This window comes from Tarenaya hassleriana, unplaced genomic scaffold, assembly GCF_000463585.1.
Source record: "Tarenaya hassleriana unplaced genomic scaffold, ASM46358v1 Cleome9, whole genome shotgun sequence".
NCBI lineage: Eukaryota > Viridiplantae > Streptophyta > Magnoliopsida > Brassicales > Cleomaceae > Tarenaya > Tarenaya hassleriana.
Genome location: NW_010971389.1, coordinates 2,563,340 through 2,576,704, shown reverse-complemented (window position 1 = coordinate 2,576,704; position 13,365 = coordinate 2,563,340). Strand labels below are relative to the sequence as shown.

At 35.5% G+C, this 13,365-nt stretch overlaps 2 protein-coding genes across 2 annotated transcripts in view; both read left to right on the top strand.

Moving 5' to 3' along the window:
- Window positions 1–3,100: 3,100 nt before the first annotated feature.
- On the top strand, window positions 3,101–5,070 carry LOC104804003 (protein DETOXIFICATION 51-like). The gene has a single exon (XM_010528130.2). It carries the CDS (start codon window positions 3,261–3,263, stop codon window positions 4,875–4,877), a length of 1,617 nt encoding a protein of 538 aa, XP_010526432.1. The 5' UTR covers window positions 3,101–3,260; the 3' UTR covers window positions 4,878–5,070.
- Window positions 5,071–12,628: 7,558 nt separating this feature from the next.
- LOC104804002 (protein IQ-DOMAIN 14) overlaps window positions 12,629–13,365 on the top strand; it is a 2,100-nt gene continuing 1,363 nt past the window's right edge. The window contains exon 1 of the mRNA XM_010528129.2: window positions 12,629–13,359. Within this exon, the coding sequence (XP_010526431.1) occupies window positions 13,110–13,359 (250 nt within the window). The 5' untranslated portion in view covers window positions 12,629–13,109. The remainder of the gene's footprint in view (window positions 13,360–13,365) is intronic.

Below are 13,365 nucleotides of genomic sequence, written 5' to 3'. Positions count from 1 at the left end.
CTTCTAATAAGTATATCGCCTTTGAATATATGACTAGTTTTCCTATAGATACACAAAAAAAAATAGAATCTAAATTAGAAATAGACGAATCTAAAAAAAATAAAAAATAATAGATGAGATAAGAGAGGGTTAAAAGAAAAATGCATGCATGAGAGAGAGGGCACATGTCTCCTTTCTTCCCTTCTGTTCTTGAAAGGGGAAGCCGACCTCCCTCTCTTACATAATCTCTCTCTCTCTCTCTCTCTCTCTCAATTCCAAAACTATATATATGTGTGTGTGAGAGAATGAAACTATATATCAATTTTCCAGCTGTAATTTAATAAACCCTTGCATCGAACCAAAGTCTTTATTATGGGCGTTATGTGACCATGGTCGTGCAACGTCACCGGTTTTCATATCCATGCAAATACTTGAAGATAATAATATATCCATCCCCTTGTTCCCACCTATATATTTACTGACAGATCTTTATAAGTAACGCCTAGTTTATTATTGTGATTGATAATTAAATAAACTTAAACAGGTAACGGATTTTCTTTTAGTTTAAATCTCAATGCAGTAAAAAAAATCTAACCTAAATAAACAGTTTTATAAATCGAGACCTAACTAGAACATACTATATTATAAAGCATAGGAACAAATATGCCGATAATTTTATAAACGTTATCTTTTGTAAGTTAATATACAATAGTTTATTGAATTCTACTTTTGATTAAATTCTCTCCGTTTCACTACATATATATACTTTTATTTCTTCTGACATTTAATTTTTTCATATTCTCTTAAATTTTTAATTCATATTTTTTCGTTTTAAATTTATACAGAACTATTATAGGACTACAAGCAATAAAATTAGGTAGTCGTCAAGGGTTTATATATGTTAAATGAAAATGTAGATTATAACACTTCGAATTCTCAATTATATGTAGATAGATATGTTATATCCGGCTCGATTTCATAATATTAATAGAGATATATCGATGTGATTCGTTACAAAGTAACATGTACCAAAATGAATTCTTTGATCGAATAGTTTGGTGGAATGTTATCCTCTCCACGTAGAGACCCTACCATGAACATGATAAAGGATGACCAATTACAATGGATTGCGTACATACGCTCGTCATCCATCGACGCCACGACCTTTTTCTTCATTCTCACATTCATTCAACTCTAATTAATTTATTTTATATACAAATTATTTCTTCAATATATATATATATATATGTATATATGAGAGAGTGTGTGTGTGTGTGTGTTTTTCCTATGAGTCTTGTGAAAAGCTGTGATCTAACAGAAACTAATCGAGACGATATATATGAGATTTGTTTTTTGGATAATGTATTTTTGGATCATATATATAAAAAATAATCCGAAACATGAAAATATTTCTGTGTGCAAAATTTATCGTTATAAAAAAAATATACTTAAGGAGACCTCGGTCGGTCGAGGCCCTCTCTATGCGTCTGACGTGGACTCCTCGTGGATTCCCACAGACCCAAAACCCTTTGAGTGATCACATAAATCTTATCGACTGTCGACGTTATACGCACACATGTATATGTACATGACTGCCGTCGATTAACACGCTTAGAACATTTGTCACTTGCATACGTACACTATTGCACGAGTATCTCTGTGATCATGCTCTTCTCATTTACGTTTCACAATAAAATATATATACGTAAATTTAATTTTTTTTTATAATATGTAATAGTTTGGAATATATACACATAAATTCAATATTTCTTTCATGGATAAGATTTTCAAACTATAAACTCCAATTTACAGAATCTCTTTCCTACTTTACAATTCTAAAAATATAAATAAAAATATACAAAAAGGTTACGTGCTGTTATTATTAAGTCATGAAAAATATCGGCAGAAGCCTTTGGAGAAACTACTCAACCGGCGGAGGAACCAGGCCCATGGCTGTGGTGGATGCACGAGGCTCGGATTTTTTTTTTAAAAAAATATATTATTTTTTCGATTTTTACTAATTTAAAAGAATTATGGTAGAAACAAATCAAAATAAAACCAATTAAATAAAATAAAATCAAGCCCCATACATCTTCTTTCTTATTATTATCTTACAAATTCCTCCAAAATAGCGACGGCACGAGATAACGGTCGAATTAACTGTAACCATATTTTTATGACTTTGATTAACAGAGTCGCCAAGGCCTAGCATTAATAAGAAGATAAATTAAACAATTAATTACCATTATTATTATTTTTCCTATAAATGAATCGCCCATATATAATTATAGAATATCTTAACTAATATATATACATATAAATAGTATTTTTTAATATATATTATATGTATATGTGTTAGTTATAACTATTTTTATTTTAATATGTACATTATATATGTATATAAATTTAATTATAATTATTTTTATTTTAGTATATATGCATTTGTATGATATATATATATATATTGTAGTTATGAGTACATGTGTTTTATTAATTATAAATTATTTTATTTTTAATATATATATATATATGTATATATGTGAATTTATATGTATATATATATATATATATATATATATATATATATATATATGATATGCTCATACTATATGATATACTTAAAAAGACAACAGGAATCGATCCTTTTTTCCATTAGTCACACATATTATTGAGTCTTATTTTCTTTCTTTAGGACCCATACTTCTATATTCTATATTTATTTTAAGTTGAGATGAAACAAAGATATAAAAAAAACAATAATTTTTAAACTGAATGAAAAAATATAATTATAAGATTTTTGCAAAACAAAATATAATTATAAGATTAATTAACGATCTATTGCCGTAAAATTAAAGTTCTATGCATATATGTGTGTATATATTGATAATAACTGGATAATATAGATGAATTAGATTATAGATACCAATATGAATAATTTAATTTATCTTTTAGGTGAAATTGATAATTTTCATAAAATAAAGGAAAGTTGCAAACGGGAAAAATTAAATATGTATTTTTTTTAGAGAAAAAAAACAATTTTTAAATAGGAAAAAAAGCACTGCCAACTCCTTTAAGATAGTTGAGTTTGAGGAGCAGCATTCAATCTATCCTCATACTCAAAGAAGGCTCTTCACGAGAGAACTTCTTCTTCTTCTTCTTCCCTCTTTTTTTTTCATATTTAATAGAAAAAAAAAGGTAATCACAGAGAGAGAGAGAGAGAGAGATTGCATTTTTTGCTGGAGAAAGAAAGACCGAGATCGATCACCGTCTTCATCGCCACCATGTGCAATCCAAGCTCCGCCGCAGTTTCCTCCATTTCCGACAAACAACAACCTGAATCCCCACAAACCCACATCTTCCTCGATCTCTTCTCCATCAAAACCATCCAAAACCCAGATTCCGACATGCCCAATCCCTTGCATCCCCCTGTCCCTTTCCTCTCCGACGCCCTGTCAGAAGCCAAGTCTCTCTTCGCCCTCGCCTTCCCCATCGCCGTCACCGCCCTCGTCCTCTACCTCCGCTCCGTCGTCTCCATGCTCTTCCTCGGCCGTCTAGGTGACCTCGAACTCGCCGCCGGTTCCTTCGCCATTGCCTTTGCCAACATCACCGGTTACTCTGTTCTCTCCGGTTTAGCCCTTGGTATGGAACCTCTCTGCTCTCAGGCCTTTGGCGCTCACCGCTTCAAGCTCCTCTCCATTACCCTTCACCGTACGGTCGTCTTTTTGCTCCTCTGCTCCGTACCCATCTCCGTTCTGTGGCTCAACGTCGGGAGAATCTCTGTTTATCTTCATCAGGACCCCGACATCGCACGATTAGCTCAGATTTACCTCCTATTCTCTCTGTCCGATCTCTTCACCAACTCCTTCGTCCATCCAATCAGAATCTACCTTCGCGCCCAAGGAATCATCCACCCCGTCACTGTAGCCTCCCTCGCCGGCGCCGTCTTCCACTTGCCGGCGAACTTCTTCCTCGTCTCATACCTCCGTCTCGGCCTCGCCGGCGTCTCCCTCGCCTCCGCCTTCTCCAACTTCTTCGTCCTCTGTTGCCTCGTCTGCTACGTCTGGGCCAGAGGTCTGCACGCGCCGACGTGGACCGACCCGACGACCCGCGACTGCTTCTCCGGTTGGCAACCTCTTCTCCGCCTCGCCGGACCGAGCTGCATTTCCGTATGCTTGGAGTGGTGGTGGTACGAGATCATGATCGTCCTCTGCGGCTTGCTCGTGAACCCCAGGTCTACTGTCGCAGCAATGGGGGTCCTCATCCAGACCACTTCGCTCCTCTACGTATTCCCATCATCTCTGGGCTTCGCCGTCTCGACACGAGTCGGAAACGAGCTCGGAGCCAACCGTCCGAGGACGGCGAAGCTCGCGTCCATGGTGGCTGTAGCGGCGGCGGCGGCGATGGGACTCACCGCGTCGGCGTTCGCGTGCGGTGTGAGGAACTCGTGGGGAAGGATGTTCACGGCGGACGCCGATATCCTCCGGCTAACGGCGTCAGCTCTGCCGTTACTCGGCCTCTGCGAGATCGGAAACTGTCCACAGACGGTGAGTTGCGGCGTCGTGAGGGGCACAGCTCGGCCGTCGACGGCGGCGAACGTGAACCTGGGGGCCTTCTACCTGGTGGGGATGCCTGTAGCCATTGGACTCGGGTTTTGGGCCGGGTTCGGATTTAATGGGCTTTGGTTGGGCCTGTTTGCGGCGCAGGTTAGCTGTGCTGGTCTTATGATGTACGTGGTGGGGTCCACCGACTGGGACAAAGAGGCCGAGAAGGCGCAGTCACTAACGTGCACCGGAGGCATAGAGAGCGTCACTGCAGTTACGAATACTTCGAAATCAACGGTAGACGACGGTGAGAGCGATGAGGCGGAGCCGTTGATTCGCATCACGGTGCTTTATTAGCTAAAATAAATAACAATTATTATTACATTCTAACTCTCCTCATATTTTTTTTCCTTTTCTTTTTATAAAAGGAGAAGTTTTGTTTCAATTTATTTACTTCCCTTTTGTTTTAGAATCCTTTCCATATCTTTTTTTTGTATTTAAAAATCTTTTTTTTTCCTCCAATTTTTGCTATTGTGACGAGTAGTCTATATATGGAGTTCGTATAATTAATTAAGCTTTGCCAATTTATACATGTTCTAAACATTTATATAGATATTCGATGTGTATCCCATGATGAATAGATTCATATTAATTATTAAAAAAATGTGAGCTTTATATAAAGTTACTCTTGTGGACATAGAGAATGGCAATCATCCTTCACAATTAATTATCGAGACATAATTATAGTACGATTCAAAAACGTTATTGAAATAATTATAGTGCCAATACACAAATTGATACAAAAATTAAAATGGTGTTCTTTTGTGTAAATATTTGTGCACATTTGAAGAAGTTTTTGAATAATGAGAGGAGAGTAAAATGGTAATTTCGATAATTGGTAACCCTAAGGGAAACCAAAATTGTCTGTCTCAAAGATTCAGACAGGTTTGAATGTTTTGGATTCCCCGTAGTTCTGTTCTGCTCAGAGAGAGAGAGAGAGAGAGAGAGAGAGAGAGAGAGCTCAAGTCCCAAGGATCATTGCATCATCTCATCTTTTTCTTTCTACAAATTTCCATCAGAATTTTTATCCATAAAATTCTGCATTTCGATGGCTATGGTCCCCCTTTTCTACGCTAATTTTTAAAGATTTTTTTTTTTGTTATGAATTATTTGATTAAAAAAATTGGATATCTAAGTACCGAGCATGAGAGGAATTATAATCATGGCAAAGTTTTTTTTTTGGTAAAGTTTTAAATTTCAATTTTAATAAATGCTTTGTGTTGAATATTCGACCATGGGTATGGTATAATTTGTAACATACTCCTAAAACAAATTTTAATATGGTGCAAAGAGAAAACAATTAAGATGGACACATATTTTCTATATTTAGAATTTATCAGAAAAAGCGGCGTTGAATTTGTAGTATAATAAATTCCTTGAAAAATTAAAATTTTCTTTTCCGTCTTTACATATAGTAGATGCCCCTCCAAATCAATTTATGGTTATGTTTTCATTCACCTAAATACAGGAAATGTTAAAATAATTTATAAATTATGTATATAGTGATGATCTGGGGAAAACTGCTAATGACTTTTATACTTCCTTAAGCCAAAGTGATCCATTTCAGCATGGATGTCCGATTATAGTTCATGGTCATCGCTCCACACGATAATTAAAAAGGATTTACGTATAAAAATACAAGATTCAAGAATTGTACGGTAAGACTTCATTCAGATAATATATATTATATTAAATGTTATTATAAGAAAACAGAATATTCCAATATGATAATATTGATATAATTATGATAAAAAAATAATATGAAGCGTAGTAATTATATCGGGGTCAGAACCCTAGATATAAATTAGATAAAAATGGTATGTACAGCTGCGATGCATAATGCTTGCTGTACGTAGCGGTCTTCATGCAAGTTCCGAGTACCATAGTACATTGGTAACGCAAAAACACATGCATGGAAATTCTCTATATGTATTAAATCACCACACAATAAATTCTGCATGTAAAATTCGTACTCGCAAATTCTCATGCCACGAATTGGGCACGGCAGCAGTTATTGAACTTATCCTCTGCGAAAAATCTGAAAATAAAAAAAGAAATTATGTTGGAAAATAAAATTTGGAATCAAGAGGGCGCGTCATTGACTGACCAATGATATCATATGATATCACATCACATTTACTTCTCAATGTAAGGGAACACTGGTGTGGTGAATGGTGATGAATGGATTCTTACGTGAAATCATTGGAAAAGTCAATTAGAGATGGGGAAAAGAAAAGGGGTCGATCCAAATTCGAGTAAATTTGACACTGCCCCCTAAATTAGATAACATATATGTGGGGAAAAATCAGAAGGCCAAATTTCAAGAGAGAGAAAGAGAAGACAAAGAGAGAAGAAGACAAAAGTGGTTGAGAGAGAGAGAGAGAGAGAGCAGAAGCAGAGAAATGGCAGATGTCCCACAGAGAGACAGAGCACAAGTGATCATGGTGTAGGGGTCACTTCTGTTTTTCCCTTCACATTGCACACGAGGGGCCTTTCACTACCCCCTCTCTCTCTCTTTTGTCTTTTTACCTTTTACATTTTTTTTAATCATCCCATCCTATATTTACTGTTTACTATAAGATGTTACCACGACAGCAATTCACGGCAGATTTTGTTCGGTTTAGCAACAAATCACTTAGTTTCAATCACAAAAACATCCATGGTTTACATGATTAATCGACTTTTGGTAATAGTATTCATATCAAGATTGACCTAAATTTTAAATATTTTGGGCTCACACATTAACTCTATCTATCTACACACACACACACACATATATATATATATATATATAGTCATACATATAAAATATATGTCTGTGGACACAAGCCAGTGGTTTTGAAATTCGATGGGTGACAATGGCGGCAATATCCCTTTAGCTAGTTTTGGTCGGAATTTTCATTATTAGGGTTTCTTGGACTATTTCAAGTATTGATGATCAATGTTAGCCAGACAAACATGCAAGTATGTTCTAGAGATTACACGAATAATTCACTTTTATAATATGCCATTAAAGCACTTAACAAGTACAAGAATCTTACACAACCACAATCCGTTCACAATAATTCAGCTTTATTGCTAATACGAACCATGTTAGGGATAACGGGGATTTATAATATCTCGTAGCTTTTTTCCCGAATACTAAGATTAGTCATGGACAAACCGGTATACGTTATCTTATACCCTAATATGTAAACGTTTTTGTTCAGGCGCATATAAAAAAAATATTCTATGTTATTTCTAACCATGTTACAAGATTGATTTGTAGAAATAATTACGACGCACGACAAGTTGGAGTGTATATTCAAGAGCATTATATATCGTGGGAAAAAAAAATAGTGGTATGAGAATATAATTTTTATAAAATATAATAAATGGGACGGGGACGGTCCATCTAGAAAAAACCTTGGCGGATGATTTTTGGTCAAACGAATAAAGATATATTCCATTGCGGGTACATATATAATTGAACATGATAACATTTTATATAATCTAGAAGTCATCTCCATCTGTTATGAACACTCAATGATTCGCAATTGTCTAACTAGGATATATAAAAAAATATATGCAAAAACAAATGTATATTATTGCATATATATAGTCCGTATATATATATGTATATGCAGTACTTTTCTATCATATCACATGGGTTCCATTTATGGTAAGCATTTCCCATGTTTCTACAATATTAGACCAACATGAAACCAAAAAGAAAAAAAAAAGATTATTGTAATAAAAAAGGACGTGAAACAAAACCAACCATGCCATGAGAGACCGAAACACATGCACATACATGGGAGCCTACACAAACATGTCGTGGTGCAAGCTACAAGTCAGTGCCCTAATTAAATATTTTTGTCCACCTTATAACCAACAATTTCACAATCTCATGCCCCATGGTCTGTCTATAGAAAGTACTCTCGTTTCACAACATTTAAGACATTATACTCCACAAGATTTTTATCCATATTGTAGAGCTGTTTATATATATATATATAGGGAATATACAGAAATGATTTATTGCTTGCGTACAAGAAGAAATCCGGCGGATGAAATCGTACCAGCCATCAATCCCATTACCCGTCAACGCTAATTGTTTATAGGATGTAAAAAAGAAATCTGAAAAAGAGTTGTTGATTATTATTATAATCATCTCATCTCCTCTTTAATTCGCATACGCATGTATATCTTATAATTAACTGCATGAGAACACTGTCGGACCAATATATACATAAATATTGGACTCATAACATCTTGTCAATGTACAGATCATTCATCATATGGAAGAGAACATGTACTTGTTTTGTCAAAGTTTCTAGCCATTTGTATGGGTTGGGGATACAGCCCAAGAACACAGGATTCTTGAATGCATTTTTTTTTAAAATAAAATAAAATAAAATTGTTACAAGTTGATACTGATGTTATTTCAAGACATGAACCCTAGCTCCCCAACAAGGAGGAGCATAAGTAGGGTTCATCACACATGACCTGCCTGTGACCAGTGGGACTAAATTTCATTCTTCACATGTTCTCTCGAGGAAACAATCTTTTTTGCCCCCTTCTTCGGCTCTTCTCGCACTTTTTGTTTTTCTCCCATAATTCACATGCTTTGATCTTGAAATGTCGACCCGATTATGTTTTTGAACCTCCCTCGACATGCCTACCGAGTTTCTCGGAGAAAAGAAAATGTCAAATCTGTCGATTTTTCGAGTGCTTATATCGTTGTCTGTCGTGGATCGATCTAATGTACGTACTCTACTAACAACCGTGTCTTCTCTTTTGACATAGACATAGTTACAAACGTTGTACCTTGTGGTTTTGTACGTACGTGAAATGACGTGATGTTGAGGGAAATAAATGGAAGGTGATGTCCGTAACTTAGCCGAATTCCGAGTTGATTACGATTGAATTATTTTTCTCGTAATCTGTTTGGAGAGTTAAACAGAAAAAAACTTGCATGATTTGAGTATTTTGGAGCGTTGGCATTCAGAATTTTTAGATATGGTGTAACGAATCGGTTGATCGATCGAAATTCGAAATTGAGCTTTTGAAGGTAAGGTCTTACCTGAATAAAATGAGGAGGCGTGGCGTGGACCGACCATTTTTAAGACCTATCGAGCTTCAATCACATTAAACCGTATATAGTTCTTAACGAATGTTTTGAAATTCAAATTCCACATTAATAGTTGGTTTATGACGTGCATATATCAATGTCCACACGTTTGAGCGCTTCGGTCGGCATAATGGGCCCACCCATCTGGTTATTATGGGCCCTCTCATTGGATTCTAACAAGAAAGTCTATAAGCCCATAAAAAACGGGCCTAATTCTAGTGCATATTTGGGCCTTTAGTAAAGCCCATTAATCTTTTGAATTTGATAAGGCCTTAAAGTAGTAGGGCCCAACATCCGATCTAAGCCATCCTCGCTCCTCTTTTTTTCCTGGTACTTATTTTCTCAGTTCTTATTCATCATACAATAGCTTTAACATATATAACAATTGACATAGAAGTTCATATTAAAATGTAACGTACCATGAATTGCATTAATGAATTTTGTTCCAATTTCATATTAAAATAACATGTATAGGATTTTGTTCCAAGTTAATGAATTTTGTTGGTAAAAACAGTCCTTGCGATGACTATCTTGACGTACACATGCAAATTCAGGTACGGATTGAATAAATTATTGAAAAACCCTAAAAAAAAAAAAAAAAACCCTAAAAAAATAATTTAAATAGGACAGATGAGAATTTGTCAAGGGGATGATAAGAATAGTCAAAGGGTTTTGACGTGAGAGAGAGAGAGAGAGAGAGAGAGAGAGAGAGAGAGAGAGTTCCATAAATACATAAAAGATTTGTGACCTCACTGCAGATTCTCCTTTCTGCAGCCTCTGACTTCTCTTCGGGCTTTCATTTATTATCTCTCTTTTACCATATTGTTTCTCTTTACATGGATGAAAAACGGAGCCCTAATTTCTTGTAAAAAGGCATTTACCAACACAAAAACATCTCACAAAAATTCTTATTTTCAAATGTTTTCTTGTTATATTTAGTTGAAGTTTTTTTTGGTCAAAGTATTTAGTTGAAGTTGATAGTTGATTATAATGATTTGCCATTTTTTCTATCTTTTGTATGTTTAGGTTAGATAATTGGTGTTTTGTTTGTCTCTTTTATATTATAATTTTGAATCTTATATATTAATTTTTTATAAGTATATTTTAGATATATATTTTTTGCTAAATAGTTTGTTTTTCTAACCCTAAGATAATTCTTTTGATGCCAGTTCAAGATAAATAGCTTCGTAGCACGAAACCTCACCGATCTATCTCTCCGACTCTCGTCCCAACACAAGAACAGAAAGAAACGGTGGCAGAGACGAGATACGAGTTCAATACCGAATTCTAACACTCGGTACATACGTCTCGGGAAGAGGGAGAGCGTTTGCTAGAGTTTACAACAGAGAATGCTGCTGGAGAACCGCCGTAAAGCGGAGCCGACTCACGGAGAATGAAAGCATCTCCGTCTAAAGAGAGAGAGAACAGAAAACAACAGAAAACGCATAAGTGATATAATCAGGAACCAAAAAACCCTAATCTCATATTCACCAACATGGCATTTTACCAAAATGCCCCTTCACGTTTTGGAAACCCTCCGACCGAAACCGAAGCTTCGAAACCTTCTTCGCTTAGAAACTTTGCTGAACACTCAACCGTATGTATATATGTATGTGTGTGTATGTATGTATGTTGCATGAAGTTTCGTTTTCAACTTTTAATGCATACAGAGCTCGGCAAAGGAACAGGGAGAGCCATGAGAACAACAACAAAATAAAAATGACAATGAGGGCGAGATTTCATGCACAAATAATTGAACATCTGCCAAATCTCGTTCTGTAATTATTAAAAAAAGGAACAACTTTTTGTTTTATTCTGCAAAAAAAATGGGAAGTAATCTCATAAATTGAAACCAATTGGATATATTTTTCCCAAATGATATGAATATAGTTGGAATTGAATTTGATACAAACATGGTAATTATCGATAACAAAAACGGAATTTTGTAGAGAATGATTTAAAAAAAAAAAACCAATTTAGTTAAGAAAATCGAAAACCAAAAATAACTAAACGAAAACTTGAAATGTCAAAACTTTAGATATTGTGAACCGTGCTCCGTGACGTGCCGTGGGATATATAATTGGATCAAATATCCAGTGGATATCCTTGTTCATGAATGCTATAATAAATTATATTTGAAAATGTTCTGAGGACTTTAGTTTTGATTAAAACTGCAACAATTAGGAGTCCTTAATATATGTATGTGTATATGGTTAGAAAATGAAACAACTTATGAACACATGAGCGTTTAATATGTGAAATTATGTTAATACATTATATACATATATACAGTAAATTAATAAAAATAATATATAAAAGGAAGAGCTTAGGTGTGTTGGGAGTCGGTCGAGCGTTACGTTCTCTGTTCATCTTTTGCAGCCGCTTTCCCGAATGACTTTTTCCTCTTTTATCATAGCTTTTAGAAAAAAGATATTTATATATTTTGTCGGTCGATTTAAATTTAGGAGTTTTGTTTCGATTATTTTTTAAAATGTTTCTATGAAAATCCATGTTATTTGGTCATACCCAAATTTAATTTTATTTTAAAATAATCTGATTTGATGTGTAATATGGTTCAATCACATCCTCCATATTGTGAAAAGAGAAATAATTCCATTGTTACGTAAGTGCACTGATTCCATAGGAAATTAATTACTCGTTGCGGGTATGCAATTTCCAGTCTTATTTCCCCTTCTTTTTTTTTTCTCATCGTTTTCATTATTAGAGAAAAATATTTCAGGGAATAGTGCATATAGAATTTTACATGGAACGGGAAAGCACCCGTCACTTTGAGCTGTAATACCATTGGAAACAGCGCGGATATATATATTTTTTTAAATAAAATTGGATTTGAATAGCACAGATAGAAATTTAAAAGCTGTATTATTAATCCATAATATAAAAATTTTCCAATATGTAACACTAAATAAAACTCTAAACCTTGCAACATGAAGCAAAATTATACGTAATGCATTAAACATGGTTTCGCAATGGTATCCAAGTCTTACGCAGCTTATAAGATTTGTATTTTGGACCAACCCATCCAATGAAAAAATTCCACTGGAAAATCGTATAGTAACACATGAATAGATATTAAATTAAATCTTTTGCTACAGTTGAGAAAACTCACATTTAAAGGATCCTTGTAGTTTATTAATTTACGGTTAAATCTATTCCTAAAAAAACTAAATTAAAGTTCGTGGGCTCTGATAACCAAGATTACCCCTTTGTCACTACAGGTTAAAAAATGATTTAATTATTCGACCCGTAAATATGGACCCCCACACCACACCATACCCCAAGCATACACACACATCGTACCGCTTTGTTTTGTTCGACGCATCTTTGGTGCCATTCTCTTGAAAACGATCTGTGAACCAAAAAACCCCACACCAGAGAATCTTACAGAACCGAGGATGGGTAAAGCTACGAGGTGGTTCAAGGTTTTGTTCGGATTCAGACCCTCTTCCAGCTCCGGCGATCGACAACGGCGGAGCCCCGCCGGAGAAACCGCCGGTCTTCTCTGCGACAACTACACGACCATACCTCCGAACATATCGGAGAGCGAAGCCGCGTGGCTTAGGTCATTCTACGTTGCCGGAGAGGCCGAGAAGCACGCAGTTGCGGTGGCTGCAGCCACAGCCGCAGCAGCCGACGCGGCTGTAGGGGCCG